Source organism: Harmonia axyridis, chromosome 3, assembly GCF_914767665.1.
Source record: "Harmonia axyridis chromosome 3, icHarAxyr1.1, whole genome shotgun sequence".
NCBI classification, from domain to species: Eukaryota; Metazoa; Arthropoda; class Insecta; order Coleoptera; family Coccinellidae; genus Harmonia; species Harmonia axyridis.
In genome coordinates this window covers 49,300,719-49,321,533 of record NC_059503.1, presented here as the reverse complement: position 1 = coordinate 49,321,533, position 20,815 = coordinate 49,300,719, and the positions used below count along the sequence as shown (strand labels likewise).

At 34.2% G+C, this 20,815-nt stretch overlaps 1 protein-coding gene, 1 long non-coding RNA gene and 1 pseudogene across 2 annotated transcripts; all 3 read left to right on the top strand.

Moving 5' to 3' along the window:
* Positions 1-3,315: 3,315 nt before the first annotated feature.
* On the top strand, positions 3,316-5,694 carry LOC123675385. Its single transcript, XM_045610737.1, has 3 exons — positions 3,316-3,642; positions 3,705-5,519; positions 5,638-5,694. Exons 2-3 carry the CDS (start codon positions 3,852-3,854, stop codon positions 5,692-5,694), a joined length of 1,725 nt encoding a protein of 574 aa, XP_045466693.1. The 5' UTR covers positions 3,316-3,642; positions 3,705-3,851.
* Positions 5,695-6,170: 476 nt separating this feature from the next.
* Positions 6,171-6,619, top strand: LOC123675066. The gene is made up of 2 exons (XR_006746751.1): positions 6,171-6,475; positions 6,538-6,619. It is a non-coding gene; the product is annotated as an uncharacterized LOC123675066 (long non-coding RNA).
* A 2,911-nt stretch (positions 6,620-9,530) lies between these two features.
* LOC123675063 lies at positions 9,531-9,999 on the top strand (annotated as a pseudogene).
* Positions 10,000-20,815: the final 10,816 nt, after the last annotated feature.

Sequence of the window (20,815 nt, the reverse complement as noted above, 5' to 3'; positions counted from 1 at the left end):
AATATCCAGAGGGAAAGGTCATAAAAAAAGGTTATTTTTGAAAACATTTCTTCCCAGAAAAGGCGAGCGGCATTTTCAAAGAAGTGAATAACAACAATCGTAAAACCCACTAGAGTATTAGACCAGATGTAACCATTCACCAAATATTTTGCAGCAGAAAACGGTTCATTTCAATTATGTGCGTTGAGCTGATAAGTGAGTTTTAGGTGCGTCGTTATGTGAATATAATAATTCTTCATTCTACGCAGTGTTCGGAAAATAATACATAGGTTATTTTAATAAAACTGTATGAATCATTCGATGACGCTATTGAAGGTGAATAGGTAAGTCATGTAATCTGTATGTACCTATTTATCGATTAAATATTAATTTCATCAGATTTGTGGTCGATTCTAGATTTATAAAACTAGCAAACTAGAATTCTGTTCGAATCTGAAGGAATCGTTATAAGGATATAACGATCCCCCAAGATGACTCATCATTCGAAGCACTCATTGAAAAGTACATTGTTAGTGGATATCAGACGATTCATTAATAATGAAATTCCATAACATGAAGCAATATCTATATGACATATTTAATTATCAATTGCTCCACTGATCATATTTTTGTACAGTATCGTCACAGTTATTACATCAACCCATAGAAGTACAGTGACTGTCTCTGCAGTGTGCAAACAAATATGCTCCGATAACGTTTCTGATTATTTTTCATTCAAATTAATTCAATCGTCATATTTCAAGCGCCATAAATTTTTTCAATTTTGAATCCGTTTTCTCTTCTTCATATCGCCAAATTGTACATATAACAAACTTTTGATGATGACCTTTATTGTTATCTTCATTCACTTCTGAAGATGTATAATTATTTTCTCTACAAATCTATTTTAGGACCTCAAAGTATCAACTTAGGTACATGTGTGCTCTAGCTTAATATTCTAACAGTTATCAATCCATTTGATATCTGAAATTCATAAAAATTAACTTTCATATTGAATATTTGATATGATGCACCTCCAGCCCATAAACGTGTTGATGAACATCTAGAAGACAATACATATTTATTTTCTTTCCATAACAAACTATTCTCGTCATTTCAGGTAAAATGACGAGAAATTGAAGGCTCAATTTTAATTAATATTTCATATTGTAAACTATCAGATGAGTCATTTTAGCTATTATTAGCAGTTAGCTATAGCTTTCCGCGTGGTGATGTCGGTTGTTGCCCGAAAACACATTGGGTCTTCCTGCTGAAACCACAAATGGATTGCTGGCTTCTGTTGTTGACTCTGTTTGTTTGTTGTTTCTTTCAAGTGTTGCACATCCTAACACTTGTTCACCGTACTGATGAGGGCCGAAAGCCCGAAACACGTGTCTACGGTTGGTATTTCTCTGAGAGGGACTGTCCTTATCCTTATGATTTATTATATATATATATATATATATATATATATATATATATATATATATATATATATATATATATATATATATATATATATATATATATATATATATATATATATATATATATATATATATATATATATATATATATATATATATATATATATATATATATATATATATATATATATATATATATATATATATATATAATATATACTATATAAGGGATATCGATCAGCAATTAACGAGATATATTTACTCTTTATTCATGTAAAGCCTAGCTTTCGAAGCTTATTTTGCTTCTTCCTCAGGGCAACTGTAAAATACAACAAAACACATCATCAACAATAAAACAAAAAACAGAGTACAACAACTTACTGAATGCGAGGTTAATCTCTAAGTCTAAGAATTGTACAAAATCAGACACAAGCATCAAACAGGGTAATATCAAATGATTATCAATTAAGAAACGCAATATCATAATACGCAATAAACAAAGTTAGGTTAAATGTCATCCATCAACTGGACCATCGAAAAATGGTCTGTTAGAAAATTCTATGAGATATGCATATATTGGACTTAATCTCTGCGTGTCCGTTTTCTTGTTAATTTTACTTTTTTGAGTTTGTATGTGGATCATTTCTAGTATACATCTTTTTTTATAATTTACATTTACATCTAAAATTTTTACGTTATTAAAATCAACACTGTGTGAGTACTTATTAGCATGAACAGATAATGCACATCTCAGGTTATTTGTTCTAATATCACTTTTATGTAAGTTCATGCGATTTCTAAGCCACTGAGAGGTTTGACCTACGTAGGTTTCATGACAGTCAGTACATTCCAGTTCGTACACCACATTCGATCTTATTTCTTTTGGTATAGGGTCCTTCAGTTTTGAATATAAATTTGCCACTTTCTTTTTGCACTGTGCTACTATTTTCACTTTTTTATTATAATCTTTAAAACAATTTTTAATTTTGTAGGTAAGGTAAGGGATGTTAGGGATGCTTCTATACTTCACAACTTCTGTTTCTCCCACCATATCAGGTTGTGTCTGACTTTCAGTCGAAGGCAACATTGAAGTAGAATATAGAAGTTTTTTCAACATTGTTTTAGGATAGGCATTCTCAACTAAAAGATCAAACAGTCCTTTCATGCTTCCATCTCTGAATGTTGGATCACAGATTTTATAAATCCTGTTTTTTTGTTCTTTAATGAAATTTAATTTTATGCTCATTGGATGGTCAGATAAAAAATGTATAAACTTTCCTGCAGAAGTCGTCTTTCTATACCAATTTAATTTTACTTTATTATCCACTCGGTATACCTTGGTATCTAAGAACGGAACAGAGTTGTAACAATCTTCTGTTTCAATCGTGAACTTTAATTTAGGGTCGAAGCTGTTGAAAACTTGCAATATCTCCTCAGTTCCCGTTGATGGTAGGGATATTATTAGGTCGTCTACATATTTTTTTATAAATGCAAGTGTGAATGTTAATCTAGGTATACAGGAGTCGAGCACATAGTCCATCACATACAACGACAAAATCGGGCTAAGTTTGGATCCCATAATGCACCCAAACATCTGCAAATAGAAACTGCCATCGAACATGAAGTAACCTGATTCTAGGAGGAAGGTGATAATCTCCTTGAAGTATTCTTTTGATATGTTGCAGACTGCCTCAATCTTGTTCCAATGGAATTCCATTGCTCTCAGTACCAACTCCTTTGATATGTTGCCAAATAGGTTGACTACGTCAAGTGATATCACCACATAATCTGGGGGTAATTCAAAATTGTTAATCTTACTGGAAAAGTCAAACGAATCTTTCACATAATATGCATTATCCTGGTCATAGGCTTCTGTTAGGATTTGTGCAATATAATTTTTCACACAGTGTTGATTTTAATAACGTAAAAATTTTAGATGTAAATGTAAATTATAAAAAAAGATGTATACTAGAAATGATCCACATACAAACTCAAAAAAGTAAAATTAACAAGAAAACGGACACGCAGAGATTAAGTCCAATATATGCATATCTCATAGAATTTTCTAACAGACCATTTTTCGATGGTCCAGTTGATGGATGACATTTAACCTAACTTTGTTTATTGCGTATTATGATATTGCGTTTCTTAATTGATAATCATTTGATATTACCCTGTTTGATGCTTGTGTCTGATTTTGTACAATTCTTAGACTTAGAGATTAACCTCGCATTCAGTAAGTTGTTGTACTCTGTTTTTTGTTTTATTGTTGATGATGTGTTTTGTTGTATTTTACAGTTGCCCTGAGGAAGAAGCAAAATAAGCTTCGAAAGCTAGGCTTTACATGAATAAAGAGTAAATATATCTCGTTAATTGCTGATCGATATCCCTTATATAGTATATATTATCATTTTCAACGATCATTATCTTGAACATTAAATTAAGATGGGATTTTATCGGACGATGACATCACGTTATGGCATTCGAACATCAGATATCATGAAGGAATGGAGTAACAACAACCGAAAGATAGCGAACCTCTTGAACAGGAGGATATTCCTACTCGAATGTAAAAGACTGGGATTAACACCTAATCATATAGGAACAGGAGTCAAGAATGTTCTGAATTTGGTTGAATTTCACACAGGAAGTAGATTCAATAAAAAGATTAGTGGATTTAACAAAAACTTAGTTAATAGATTACTTTCCTTAGAGATTGAACACACTCACTTAAAGATTTCACACATTTGCAAGTACAATAGCACCATAAAAAGAGAGTTGAGGCAGACAATACCAACAGAGATACATAGAGAATTTTTCAGACGCCAGAAGACTACATACAACAAAATATTTCATAAAGTAAAAGCCACAAACCTCAGAAAAATTAAAGCACTACAAAGAAGAATACATAAAGCAGATTATAAAGTTCCAGAGAAATGGTTCAAGAATTTGTCCCAGACAACAGTACCTGAAGAGGTTAGAACAGTCCTTGGTTTGGGTTCTAAATTTAACGTCCCTTTAGACCACAAAGAAATAAACATCAAAGACCTAATAGCAGACGTTGAGAGCATTTTGGACTTGGTGGAGGAAGATAGAAGAGACACTTTGAGAGCTAAGATAGCAAGCATTATAACCGGTCATCTACATAAAGGTAAAAATAATATTTGTGCGACAGACAACATAAGAAAGCTATATAAAACAACGAAAAACTTTTTAAGAACTAATGATCACCTTGTAGTTCTCGACAGTGACAAAGGTTCAGTGACTGTACTTATGGATAGGGCGGATTATCTTCAGAAGATGTACTCAATTGTTGACACTGAAGATTTCAAAAAGATTTCTAGAGACCCAACTACCACTATCCAGAATAAAACCAACAAGATCATATCCACACTTGTAAACCAAAATATACTAAGTAAAGAAGCTGCAAGATCAATGAAATCATATAATTCAGTGAGCCCTAGAATGTACGGAAATCCCAAAATACATAAGGAAAATATCCCAATGCGACCAATCGTATCTGATGTACAGGGTCCCACATGTAAATTTTCAAATTATATTGCACAAATCCTAACAGAAGCCTATGACCAGGATAATGCATATTATGTGAAAGATTCGTTTGACTTTTCCAGTAAGATTAACAATTTTGAATTACCCCCAGATTATGTGGTGATATCACTTGACGTAGTCAACCTATTTGGCAACATATCAAAGGAGTTGGTACTGAGAGCAATGGAATTCCATTGGAACAAGATTGAGGCAGTCTGCAACATATCAAAAGAATACTTCAAGGAGATTATCACCTTCCTCCTAGAATCAGGTTACTTCATGTTCGATGGCAGTTTCTATTTGCAGATGTTTGGGTGCATTATGGGATCCAAACTTAGCCCGATTTTGTCGTTGTATGTGATGGACTATGTGCTCGACTCCTGTATACCTAGATTAACATTCACACTTGCATTTATAAAAAAATATGTAGACGACCTAATAATATCCCTACCATCAACGGGAACTGAGGAGATATTGCAAGTTTTCAACAGCTTCGACCCTAAATTAAAGTTCACGATTGAAACAGAAGATTGTTACAACTCTGTTCCGTTCTTAGATACCAAGGTATACCGAGTGGATAATAAAGTAAAATTAAATTGGTATAGAAAGACGACTTCTGCAGGAAAGTTTATACATTTTTTATCTGACCATCCAATGAGCATAAAATTAAATTTCATTAAAGAACAAAAAAACAGGATTTATAAAATCTGTGATCCAACATTCAGAGATGGAAGCATGAAAGGACTGTTTGATCTTTTAGTTGAGAATGCCTATCCTAAAACAATGTTGAAAAAACTTCTATATTCTACTTCAATGTTGCCTTCGACTGAAAGTCAGACACAACCTGATATGGTGGGAGAAACAGAAGTTGTGAAGTATAGAAGCATCCCTAACATCCCTTACCTTACCTACAAAATTAAAAATTGTTTTAAAGATTATAATAAAAAAGTGAAAATAGTAGCACAGTGCAAAAAGAAAGTGGCAAATTTATATTCAAAACTGAAGGACCCTATACCAAAAGAAATAAGATCGAATGTGGTGTACGAACTGGAATGTACTGACTGTCATGAAACCTACGTAGGTCAAACCTCTCAGTGGCTTAGAAATCGCATGAACTTACATAAAAGTGATATTAGAACAAATAACCTGAGATGTGCATTATCTGTTCATGCTAATAAGTACTCACACAGTGTTGATTTTAATAACGTAAAAAATTTTAGATGTAAATGTAAATTATAAAAAAAGATGTATACTAGAAATGATCCACATACAAACTCAAAAAAGTAAAATTAACAAGAAAACGGACACGCAGAGATTAAGTCCAATATATGCATATCTCATAGAATTTTCTAACAGACCATTTTTCGATGGTCCAGTTGATGGATGACATTTAACCTAACTTTGTTTATTGCGTATTATGATATTGCGTTTCTTAATTGATAATCATTTGATATTACCCTGTTTGATGCTTGTGTCTGATTTTGTACAATTCTTAGACTTAGAGATTAACCTCGCATTCAGTAAGTTGTTGTACTCTGTTTTTTGTTTTATTGTTGATGATGTGTTTTGTTGTATTTTACAGTTGCCCTGAGGAAGAAGCAAAATAAGCTTCGAAAGCTAGGCTTTACATGAATAAAGAGTAAATATATCTCGTTAATTGCTGATCGATATCCCTTATATAGTATATATTATCATTTTCAACGATCATTATCTTGAACATTATATATATATATATATATATATATATATATATATATATATATATATATATGATAGTTCTGGATCACGGATATGGTTATTGTTAAAATCATTAATATTTTCCATACAAGAAACATTTGGGGAAGTTCTGGAATCATAGGGATGATGATAATTAATTTGATATTTCAGTAAAGGCCGAGGAACAGAATTTAACTTAAATCCAGTTGATTTTGAAGGAATATTATAATCGCAAGTAAGAGGGCTTTCAGATATATTAGTACATTGAAATACGATATGAGGAAAAACCCAGTCTAATTATGTTCTAAATTTAGTTTCTCATGGATTACCTGAAACCTAAAACAGAACTTGTAATAAGCGACAATAAAAACTACTTGATCTGTTCATTGCTACCATACATGCATTACAAACACAATTAATTGTTGGCTGTTCAATCAAATACCTATTTATTGGAAACCTCGAACGCTGATTGGCTTGTTATGAGAATAAAATTTTTACATCGTGATACGTATACCGTGTAATGCTGAGTGACTGTGACGTCACATCCGTTGCCAGTGTTAGCACTAGCGGTTTCACCCCCCTGCTCTAAAGGCTGTCGTGTAACTTTGCCAAACCCCTCATTTGTAAGAATAACCCTTTTTACAGTCGCGGTTTTTGTTGCGCGTGTCACAGTATTGTTTCGCTATTTTGATCCACTCTGCTTGTGTAATTGAAAGATTTGCGCGAGAATAAGTTATTATGATTCGATTTTCTAACGTTTCCATATCACATTCATTCTCAATTTCAGAAGTTCATCGCACCTGCGCCAACTCAGGAGATGGCAATAATCAAAGCAACCTGTTTTAATATGCACTGAAGGAATTCAGAAGTTACCTCACTAGGGAGACATTCTACAGGAGCATCGTTCAGAAATTTTTATTGCTCCGGAAGGAACACTTGACTTATTCGCTTTGTATCCAACATTCTGCCTTTTCAAGTATCTATGCTCGCTATTTAGCATAATGCACTGGACTTATTTCATCTTCACTCGCACACCAGTTTATAAAAGCTTCGTACGCTTTTCGGATAGCTACTCGAAGTTCTGGTGGCGTGGATTCAAATTCACAGTCGAACATTATCCGTTGAAATCGGCGATAATTTAATTAATGACTCAACTGTCGTCAGTATTATCAAAACTTGATTATTGGTGTGATAGATCGTTAAAACTGTTCAAGTATTCTAATGAAAAGTGTTTTTGGCCACAATGGAACGTATGTTCAAAGGGAAAATTAACAATCCGCTGAAGTTTACGGTTCTTAGTGACAAATTGTAGTTTAGTTATAAGTAGATTATAACGATATACTGTGATTGGTAGGTGTTACGATTAACCTATAATGTGGTAGGTAGTGGAGGTAGTTTGAGCCCCCCTCCCCAGGGACATGTTTTGCTATATATAGTTAGTAGCCTAACGTTTCTGAAGATCACATCGTTGGCGAAACGATTCGAGTGTGGTTCTACATAATTCATCAATCGTGAAACATTTTCATCATTCTCTACCTCGTTGAATTTTTCATATCGGGATGATATAAAATCATCCCGCGTGCTTTCAATTCCCGGATCCCAATTAACCGTAAAAAAATTTCCTTTTGTAGGTAAGATATCATTCACTTTACGCATTTTCAATTAGGTGTTCATGTTGTTAAGTTACGACTTTTATTCCTAGATTGTCGAACTTGTCGGATTGTCGGATTCTTCAGCAAGTAGAATTTTTGCAGCTTTTCGTCGATACATTTTCCTTACTACAACACGAACCCTAGCATTTTTCAAACCACGGGAGCGTTATTGATAGGTGTAGCATTCCTACCTGTTTGTGTGAGTTCGAGGTATAGCGAAAGATGGTAAGTTCGCGAGTGAACAAGTGAACAATTGGTGGCTTCATTCGGAAACTCCCGCATTATTCGTCGATTTTATATTCGCTCGAACGCATTATGTTAGAGCTTTTCTACACCGCCCTTGAAAACCGAAAGTTGGAGCTGAAATACAGGGTGTTTCCTAAACATGCGGCAAAAATTCAGGGAACCTATTTGTTTCGAAGATATAGGGGAAACAAAATTTCAGATAATAACATTTTATTATGAAAAATTACATGAAAATTCAACTCAACCTACAAAAACTGTTGAAAATGACCACCTCTAGCCAGCATACAAGCATCCAATCTTCTCCTCATTGACTGTCGAACCCTTTCAAAAACACCAGGATCATTTCTTATTAAGTTACACCCAGCAATGATCCGATTTCGCAAGTCTTCCACATTTTCTACTGGAGTGGTATAAACTATAAGTCCACCATTCGGCCGGTCATGTCTTACGCATGCCCGGCTTGGGGATACGCCGCAAAGACGCATCTGCAGGGACTTCAAGTCGTGCAGAGTACGATCCTGAGATCATGCACCATGGTTTGTCAGCAACGTACGGATACATGAAGACCTGCATATACCATTCTTAGACGACCATTTAATAGATCTGAGCGTGAAGACCTTCAACAAAATGAAAAATCACGCAAACCCTCTTATAAGGAAGGCTTGCGACTATGATGAAAAAGCCCCTAGGAAACACAAAAGACCGAAGATGGCACTTCCCTAGGAAGTGTGTATAAGAGCCAAACCCTTACTGGCACAGAGATAATTACACAAACCTTCTGAAGTGGCATATTGCCACCTGCTAGAGCAGACCAAATTAGCTCACCAGAGGTAAATCATATTGAGACTGAGCAGTAAAAGGCTAATAGCCTGACTGCAAAAGAGAACGAAGTTCCAAGATTCGAGGAATTATCAAAGCCCAACAATCGTTTTACTCTCCGATATTCCCGTATTATATTACAATGTCTGGTCGCGGTAAAGGTGGAAAAGTTAAGGGTAAGGCAAAGTCTCGTTCCAACCGAGCTGGATTACAATTTCCAGTTGGTCGTATTCATCGTTTATTACGCAAAGGAAATTATGCTGAACGAGTTGGAGCTGGAGCACCCGTCTATCTAGCCGCTGTTATGGAATATCTAGCCGCCGAAGTTTTGGAATTGGCCGGTAACGCAGCACGTGACAACAAGAAAACCAGAATTATTCCCAGACATCTTCAGCTGGCAATCAGAAACGACGAGTAGTTGAACAAATTGCTATCGGGAGTAACTATCGCTCAAGGTGGTGTTTTACCGAATATCCAAGCCGTCCTCTTGCCAAAGAAGACAGAAAAGAAATCATAAATACAATCTGTATGTGAAACGGCCCTTTTCAGGGCCACAATATTTCCTCATTGAAAAGATTTTTTTATCATCTGATCACTTTGGGTATAATAAAATTGCGACAATTTCACGGTCCTACTGACATTCGTAAGTAGGGTAAATGCTCTGATTTTCGACCAAATTAACAAAAACATCGATTTCGGGTACGACTTTTTCACACATAAACTAATCAAATTTTAAAGGTGTTGATGTTCATCGATTCTTTGGCTAGTTTTAAATAATTTGTCATATAATTTTAAACGTTCTCTTCGCATTCAACCTTCGAAATGTGAAAACAGAGAAAATCTGAATAACATTCGGGTCACGACCATGCCGCAGAGTTCTCGACCATTTTTTTGTTTGTTTTCGACCACTAATAATAGTGGCTGCTCACTTCTCGTCTTCACTTAAAAATTTTATATTTATATCAATCAGATGGATTTCAGATGAGGTAATTGAGTAAGAAACACTGGGAACGTAAAAAAATTATTCTGCAAAAGTTTTCATTTTCTATAAGTATTTCAAAATAGGAACTCATATTAAATAATATTATTTGGTTATTTTGTTCTTAATATCTTTTCAGAAACTAATGAGTATATAAAACACCGACCACAAGTGGTCGAGAATTAAGTATAGTATATCCAAAGTCACTTGGAGGAAGCCAGAATATTTCAATTATATGTTCAAGGGTTGTCCAAGTTTCCAGAAATTCCTTTGGGGCCAGTGAATTTATTACCTAACAATACTTTCGAATAAACCCCCGGTATTTAGCGGATCGCGGTTTCCATTTCAAAGAGACATCTGGCCGAGCGTTTTTATGGACTAGTTCAAGTGGCTTTGTATATACTATACAATCAAATTGGTTCTCGACCGAGAATAAATGAAAGGTAGAATAAGTATGTTTCAACGTTAATTCAGTGGTCGCAAACTAATATTCAAAAAAAAAAACGAACATGATCCAACAGAAATATATCGGTTGAAATAAACAATTATTGAAATTACATATTGGTTGTCGACCACTTTGGTCGAGAAATAAAAGGTAAAAATTTTCCAATACCAGTTCGCGACTGTCGAATAATATACATTTTCCCACAACTGCTATGAAAAGTAGCGTATTCTTCATAGCTTACTCAATTTCAAAACTATGTATTGCTCATACTGTGGGAAATATTATTTCTCACAGCACTTTGCCCACACCTCGCTTGGTAGACCAATGTAATTGGGCTTTTGAGTCGTTTCTATGGAAACGCAATAAATTCGCGCATACTGTCAACGAAGGCCATTTTAATTTGAATCAAGTCCATTACTTGAATTATTGAAATTTGTGCAGTTGTAGGAAAAGTACAGTGTGCAACATGTGGAGAAAGTCCTTTTCTCGCTCGTGTGAACTCGCGAGAAAAGTTGGAATTTCCCCACTTGTTGCACAATATACTATTTCAGCGCGAAAACTTTGACCTATACCCCTACTATGCAAACTATCTTGAAAGGGTAGCAATGGTCGAGAAAACACGTACGGCGGAAATATTTTACACTACAAGATATATTTTATTATTATTTTATCTCAAATCACGGAATGGTCGAGTCGAGAGACACTGACGGTCGGCTAACCAGTGCATTTACCCTATATACAGTGGCTTAGGTAGCTATTAGACCCGGGTCGATCGCAACCCACCGACGAGATAATCGGGTCGAAAGACATAATATAATACAGTGGGAGATCAGGTAAGAAATTTACGAAATCGGTTGTTCTGAATAATGGTCTATTTTCGAATAAAAATGAACAAATTTGTAAAACAGTCCCCCACTATGAACAGTAGGAAAGGACTTATTCTAGTTAACTAGACCTTCAAACTTCGATTTATCGAATCGAATAAATTATCGTATAATTCGATAATTATCGTACCGGTGGCAACGATGGATTTCGGAGTTACTTTCGAGCTACAATTTATTTATTTTGTATTATTCAATAGTTATGTCAACTAATGGGGCTATGTTAATTGGTGCTTTTATCTTTTGAAAATGAAATAAAACAAAAGTAAAAGATAATGAAATCAAACTCAATAAAAAATAACTATACTACGAGGTTGCAACAGGTAAGTCGAGTCCGATTGTTCATTAAATTAGTGGAGAAATGGTGGACTGTATAAGCGACAGCGAAACATATGAAAATGATACTAAAGTCTAAAATTGTGGTTAACATTATAACTTACCTGATGGGCGTCAGGTTAGAAAACATAGCCTCTCCACAGGGCCCTTGGTGCGGGATATACAGGGTGTTTCCTAAACATACGGCAAAAATTCAGGGGGTTGTTCCTTGGACTATTTTAAGCATGTTTTGTCCTTGGATGATTTTTGAAAAACCTCTTTGTTTCGAAGATACAGGGCGAACAACATTTTTCATATTTTTAAAATTAATAATAGTTCAATAATTAATAATAATTTGGATTGGAAGAGGTGGACCTCATTTATGGCCTGCTCGTTCCCCGGACTTAAACCCCTTAGATTATTTCCTATGGGGCCATCTAAAATCATTAGTTTATACCACTCCAGTAGAAAATGTGGAAGACTTGCGAAATCGGATCATTGCTGGGTGTAACTTAATAAGAAATGATCCTGGTGTTTTTGAAAGGGTTCGACAGTCAATGAGGAGAAGATTGGATGCTTGTATGCTGGCTAGAGGTGGTCATTTTCAACAGTTTTTGTAGGTTGAGTTGAATTTTCATGTAATTTTTCATAATAAAATGTTATTATCTGAAATTTTGTTTCCCCTATATCTTCGAAACAAATAGGTTCCCTGAATTTTTGCCGCATGTTTAGGAAACACCCTGTATTTCAGCTCCAACTTTCGGTTTTCAAGGGCGGTGTAGAAAAGCTCTAACATAATGCGTTCGAGCGAATATAAAATCGACGAATAATGCGGGAGTTTCCGAATGAAGCCACCAATTGTTCACTTGTTCACTCGCGAACTTACCATCTTTCGCTATACCTCGAACTCACACAAACAGGTAGGAATGCTACACCTATCAATAACGCTCCCGTGGTTTGAAAAATGCTAGGGTTCGTGTTGTAGTAAGGAAAATGTATCGACGAAAAGCTGCAAAAATTCTACTTGCTGAAGAATCCGACAATCCGACAAGTTCGACAATCTAGGAATAAAAGTCGTAACTTAACAACATGAACACCTAATTGAAAATGCGTAAAGTGAATGATATCTTACCTACACAAGGAAATTTTTTTACGGTTAATTGGGATCCGGGAATTGAAAGCACGCGGGATGATTTTATATCATCCCGATATGAAAAATTCAACGAGGTAGAGAATGATGAAAATGTTTCACGATTGATGAATTATGTAGAACCACACTCGAATCGTTTCGCCAACGATGTGATCTTCAGAAACGTTAGGCTACTAACTATATATAGCAAAACATGTCCCTGGGGAGGGGGGCTCAAACTACCTCCACTACCTACCACATTATAGGTTAATCGTAACACCTACCAATCACAGTATATCGTTATAATCTACTTATAACTAAACTACAATTTGTCACTAAGAACCGTAAACTTCAGCGGATTGTTAATTTTCCCTTTGAACATACGTTCCATTGTGGCCAAAAACACTTTTCATTAGAATACTTGAACAGTTTTAACGATCTATCACACCAATAATCAAGTTTTGATAATACTGACGACAGTTGAGTCATTAATTAAATTATCGCCGATTTCAACGGATAATGTTCGACTGTGAATTTGAATCCACGCCACCAGAACTTCGAGTAGCTATCCGAAAAGCGTACGAAGCTTTTATAAACTGGTGTGCGAGTGAAGATGAAATAAGTCCAGTGCATTATGCTAAATAGCGAGCATAGATACTTGAAAAGGCAGAATGTTGGATACAAAACGAATAAGTCAAGTGTTCCTTCCGGAGCAATAAAAATTTCTGAACGATGCTCCTGTAGAATGTCTCCCTAGTGAGGTAACTTCTGAATTCCTTCAGTGCATATTAAAACAGGTTGCTTTGATTATTGCCATCTCCTGAGTTGGCGCAGGTGCGATGAACTTCTGAAATTGAGAATGAATGTGATATGGAAACGTTAGAAAATCGAATCATAATAACTTATTCTCGCGCAAATCTTTCAATTACACAAGCAGAGTGGATCAAAATAGCGAAACAATACTGTGACACGCGCAACAAAAACCGCGACTGTAAAAAGGGTTATTCTTACAAATGAGGGGTTTGGCAAAGTTACACGACAGCCTTTAGAGCAGGGGGGTGAAACCGCTAGTGCTAACACTGGCAACGGATGTGACGTCACAGTCACTCAGCATTACACGGTATACGTATCACGATGTAAAAATTTTATTCTCATAACAAGCCAATCAGCGTTCGAGGTTTCCAATAAATAGGTATTTGATTGAACAGCCAACAATTAATTGTGTTTGTAATGCATGTATGGTAGCAATGAACAGATCAAGTAGTTTTTATTGTCGCTTATTACAAGTTCTGTTTTAGGTTTCAGGTAATCCATGAGAAACTAAATTTAGAACATAATTAGACTGGGTTTTTCCTCATATCGTATTTCAATGTACTAATATATCTGAAAGCCCTCTTACTTGCGATTATAATATTCCTTCAAAATCAACTGGATTTAAGTTAAATTCTGTTCCTCGGCCTTTACTGAAATATCAAATTAATTATCATCATCCCTATGATTCCAGAACTTCCCCAAATGTTTCTTGTATGGAAAATATTAATGATTTTAACAATAACCATATCCGTGATCCAGAACTATCATATATATATATATATATATATAATAAATCATAAGGATAAGGACAGTCCCTCTCAGAGAAATACCAACCGTAGACACGTGTTTCGGGCTTTCGGCCCTCATCAGTACGGTGAACAAGTGTTAGGATGTGCAACACTTGAAAGAAACAACAAACAAACAGAGTCAACAACAGAAGCCAGCAATCCATTTGTGGTTTCAGCAGGAAGACCCAATGTGTTTTCGGGCAACAACCGACATCACCACGCGGAAAGCTATAGCTAACTGCTAATAATAGCTAAAATGACTCATCTGATAGTTTACAATATGAAATATTAATTAAAATTGAGCCTTCAATTTCTCGTCATTTTACCTGAAATGACGAGAATAGTTTGTTATGGAAAGAAAATAAATATGTATTGTCTTCTAGATGTTCATCAACACGTTTATGGGCATATCAAATATTCAATATGAAAGTTAATTTTTATGAATTTCAGATATCAAATGGATTGATAACTGTTAGAATATTAAGCTAGAGCACACATGTACCTAAGTTGATACTTTGAGGTCCTAAAATAGATTTGTAGAGAAAATAATTATACATCTTCAGAAGTGAATGAAGATAACAATAAAGGTCATCATCAAAAGTTTGTTATATGTACAATTTGGCGATATGAAGAAGAGAAAACGGATTCAAAATTGAAAAAATTTATGGCGCTTGAAATATGACGATTGAATTAATTTGAATGAAAAATAATCAGAAACGTTATCGGAGCATATTTGTTTGCACACTGCAGAGACAGTCACTGTACTTCTATGGGTTGATGTAATAACTGTGACGATACTGTACAAAAATATGATCAGTGGAGCAATTGATAATTAAATATGTCATATAGATATTGCTTCATGTTATGGAATTTCATTATTAATGAATCGTCTGATATCCACTAACAATGTACTTTTCAATGAGTGCTTCGAATGATGAGTCATCTTGGGGGATCGTTATATCCTTATAACGATTCCTTCAGATTCGAACAGAATTCTAGTTTGCTAGTTTTATAAATCTAGAATCGACCACAAATCTGATGAAATTAATATTTAATCGATAAATAGGTACATACAGATTACATGACTTACCTATTCACCTTCAATAGCGTCATCGAATGATTCATACAGTTTTATTAAAATAACCTATGTATTATTTTCCGAACACTGCGTAGAATGAAGAATTATTATATTCACATAACGACGCACCTAAAACTCACTTATCAGCTCAACGCACATAATTGAAATGAACCGTTTTCTGCTGCAAAATATTTGGTGAATGGTTACATCTGGTCTAATACTCTAGTGGGTTTTACGATTGTTGTTATTCACTTCTTTGAAAATGCCGCTCGCCTTTTCTGGGAAGAAATGTTTTCAAAAATAACCTTTTTTTATGACCTTTCCCTCTGGATATTAGGGGTAAATATACCTCCTGTAGGTATATCTTTCCTAACGAACTTCCGTGCTTTTCGTGTTTGATAAAAAAAAATTTTTATTTATATCACAAAAATTTGCTCAAAATTATCATCATAATTATAAGCTTGCGAAATGAAAAAAAAAGGAATTTTTATGTTGCAGATTTGTCTGTTTTTCTCGAACGATAACACAAAATAGTTCATAACGCGAAATAATACATATATGTAAATGAACTGATATGATAGACCGAAAAAAAATCGAAAACATTTTTTGACGACAACGTTTACTCATACCTGTAATGTGAGAAAGAAAGGTTCGATAACGAAGTTCGAAGCAAACATTACTCAAAATAATAGCAATTTTTTGATTACCGATTCGATCATCAACCCTTATACAGGGTGTTCCTAAATTGGAGGTACCGCAATCGCTTTGTTTTCAAGATACAGGGTGTTCCTTGTAATTCTACATATAGAATATATCTCGTCTATGGTGTAGTATTTGCGCGATATCGTAAAACTCAATTCAATGCTTACATTTATAGGTTTCCTTCAAATAGTGAATTTAGCAAAATGTGATGTCACGCGTTAAGATTGTTTTCATTTTGAAATATGATAAGTCATTTATATTCCTCTGAGGGGACGCCGACGAAAGCGGGTAGATAAAGGAAAATAATAAATTTCGGACATAGACGTGCTCGCAGTGCAATAAAAGTAATCATCTTGAAAGCGATAATAAACTGAAATTCTATATTTTGTAAATCTTGGGGGGGGGGAAGTAATTACCCCGAGTATCCTCTCATTTCTACGCCCTTGGCCCTCTGGTTATTACTCGAACAAAAGGATTTGTAGGTCCTGTCTTTCAGAAGGAAAATTCGTTATTAATGAGCAGATATTTTGAATAGATAAAGTTGGTAGCTTCTCAGAATCGAAGATACCCATATAAAAGTGAAATCAACCTTTCCTATGTATATAATAAAACATGTCTGAAATCCTTTGAATGCAATAATAAACGCTACCTATACAATAGCTAAATAACCATCTTTTTCTTTGAAAGTTGACATTAACAATATTACAAATAGTTCCCATAGAATTTCCGAGAAAAGGTCCTTTTTCACATAATCGAAAATCAGGGGTAGGAATATTAATAATGACTCAGATGTTCATTTTAGGTATAAGGACTGGAATTTTATTCCCTACGCCTCTACTTTAATTTCTCCGATTTCCTACTAATGTCTAATTGTGAGACTTTTCTCCCTAATATTAATACTGTTTGACAATCGGTTTTTAATTTATACCAACTTTGATACGAATCGTGAGAACGGTGTACGGAAGTATCATTATTATTTATCTATTGAGTAGGGGAGAACGGGGGAATTTCGCGCACCTAACGGAAAAGGTTTCAAAAATGTTTCCTATGTAAATGCAAACTTTCACAATTTAACTTCGAAATTTTGCATTTATTTGACGAATCGCTTTGAGAATATATTAAAAATCTGAAATAATAATGTCATTGCGCGAAATTCCCCATGTGCTGGGATAATATCGCGCATGGGATGGGGTAATTCTGCGCAAGTATATATTGAATGAAGCGGGTACTGTTCCAGCATTATTATGCTCCCAAATTCAATAATTTAAAAGTCATTCGAGATTTTATCAATCAATGTTATCTATTTATTTATACGTAGGGTTAATTCCATCTAATGTGTTTTTAGGGTGCGTTTCAAATAAATATTCTATAGCATAGAAATTAAACTATGTAATTTTTTCACAAGTGACAGGTGTATTCATTATTGAAAGTAGTGCAATATAATTTCACGAACTGAATCTCCGCTATTCAATTAATGAAATTTTGGATCTTGTCGAACATTTAATTAAAAATATCCACATTCAACTCCGATGAGGGAGAAGATATTTTGGAAGTATGTCGCAAACTTTCTAAGTTTTGGAACAGTTAAAGCATCTAGAAATTCTGAAAAGGATATATTTGAAGTTCTAGATAACCAGACAAATGTGCGTATCAAAAAAAAATTGTTGACGACGACGTTTACTCATATCTGTAATGTGAGAAAAAGTTCGATAATGAAGTTTGAAGCAAAAATTAAAATAGAATTTTTCTAATTCGATTGTTCATACCATTCGATTGTTCCTAAATTGGAGGTGCGAAGAAAAATGATAAATTCCCTGAATAATTTTAAGGAGCAAATGTACTATACATGGGCCCGCAAATGCTATGTTTTCTGGATACAGGGTACCTACGTTTCTTGTAGTCCTACTTTTTTGTGATGCATATAACATTTTATCGAATCTCTTATTGATCCTCTCTACAGATTGGATAAATAAATACCAAAAATTATAATTAATTATTTATCACTGGATCCTATAATAATTTGAATTTTCCTTGGGATTTCTGAAAATTTGTTTGACAAGAAACCGTTAAGTGTAGTTCTGGACCAGAGATTCTTTTCACATTTTTCTAAACAACCAGTGGTTCATCCAAAAGGTCTGGTGAAAAGAAGCGGGCACTCTTCCAGAAAAAATATCACAAAAACTTTAAATTGGAATATCTATGCCAAATTCAAGTTAAATATCTTGTGGGGAGAAGGTGCACCCTCGTTAAGCTAGCAGAAAGACTTTCGAATTTTTGATTTTTATTTTGATTTTGTAGGCTTATTTATTATTACCTTATTCAAAAATTTTTTTTTCTTGAATTGTCGGAGAAATCGCGGGTTCTGCGAGCTTTACGGTTGAGCTAGCGGAACCCAATCTTAACTATACTCCTCAGAATAATTTAAATAACATAATAATTTTAGGCTCTATTCAAACTAATTTATCACCCTATTCCGGCGTTTTGATAAGTAAATACACCTTTGACGACTTGGTATAATCGTTTTGGTGTTTCGCCTCCTGTCAGATTGTGATTATTTCCATAGTAACGTACTTGGACGTTCGCCCAAAAAAAAAAAGTCAAGCTCACTGAAATGTCATTGAATTTTTTAAAAGGCAGCGCTTTGGTTATAGGTCCATTAATAAATAAGAAATTGAAATTATTTTTCGTGATATAATCATAACGAATACCAGAGTGTAGACTATATATTTCGATTATGCGGACCTTTTCATCTCGTCGTATTTCGGGAAACACCACACGAGTTGCACTCTCGTGTCTCAGTGTTTAATCGAATATTATATATGCTCTTATGACATAATAACTGATCATTCAATGAATATTAAGTGAATATTCAATGATTATTTAGTTAATACTTATTCGAATATTCCAGATTCCACTCAAAAAACCTAGCCACCTATGACTGGAACTTTGTTGATATCTTTAAATAAATAAATATATTTCCGGTGGTTTAAAAAATAATGAGCATTTCACAATTGAAAAAAGATGGAATTGTCATAAATAATATTTTGCTATTAAAGTCATCTAGACTTTCTTCCTCCAATCCATGTTTGAATGCCATTAAAACTGGCACAGAATCTCCATCGATATCACGATATTCCAACATAGCCACCATGCCATCAATTTCCATAGCAGAAAAATATGCATAATTATTCAACAGATTTATTGAATGAACAGGTAATACTGAACACAGTTTACTGTTATCTGATGGATAAATGTAAAAATGTTCGTTATTCTTGGAAAGTCGAGAGTACCCTGGTTTTACCGAAAAAATGGTTACTTATATTTTTATAATCAAATTGTCGTTTGGAAAATCCAGCAATTAGTTCTATTCCATGACAACGTACAAAATACAATAGATCTTTAAGTAGACGCAGTAAAACCTGCGCTGGGACACTACAATCTACATAGACCCATTACAGGTATACAGGTATATGAACCCATTAGTTGATTTGAATGATCAATACTATTATTTAAGTCGATTCGTTTCCCGAGGCTAGTTCGCAAAAATTTCGTTCCTCAAAATTTTTTGAAGTCGAAGCGTCGCCAATTACGAATTTCGTGGGAAATTGTTTTGATTTATTTGAATTCGAGGTTTTCCAACGACCTCTATCATTTTGTTCATAATAATTCTTTTTATTCTGACTCGAATCTAATTGGGTTAATTCCTCAAATGTATAATTGGGAGTTTGTTCATTGGAATAAAATTTCTTATTTGGATTTGTTGGGAATTGCGTCGAATAATTTGGACGTTTTTGTGCAAAGTTTCTAGTTTGGACTGACATTTTTTCTGGTGGTGTATTAATTCGTTGGTTGGGATTTGGTTTAAAAACATTTTGATTGTTATATCGTTCCGTCTTTGGATATCCGAACACTTGTTTGTTTGTAGGATAATAATTATTATTTACTGCTCTCTGAGTATACTGAATAGGTTGTGAAGGAAAGTTAGGAACGGAGTTAGAATTATAATTATTTCTGTAACTATTATTTGAATAAAAATTTCTATAATTATTTGGAATATAGTTTCTTTTATTGTTATTATTATTTTGAAAATTATTTTTCGTCCTTCGCGATTGAAAATTATGTTTTCTACTTTTATCTAATAAATCATATTGCTCCATGTTTGACAAATAATCTTTAATTGCATTTATGGTTTGATCAAACGTTAAGGCATTATTCGCGATTAAATAAGTTCTAAGTTCCGTTGGTGCATTCGAAATTAACACCGTTTTACAAATTTTCAATATATTAGTCTTATACA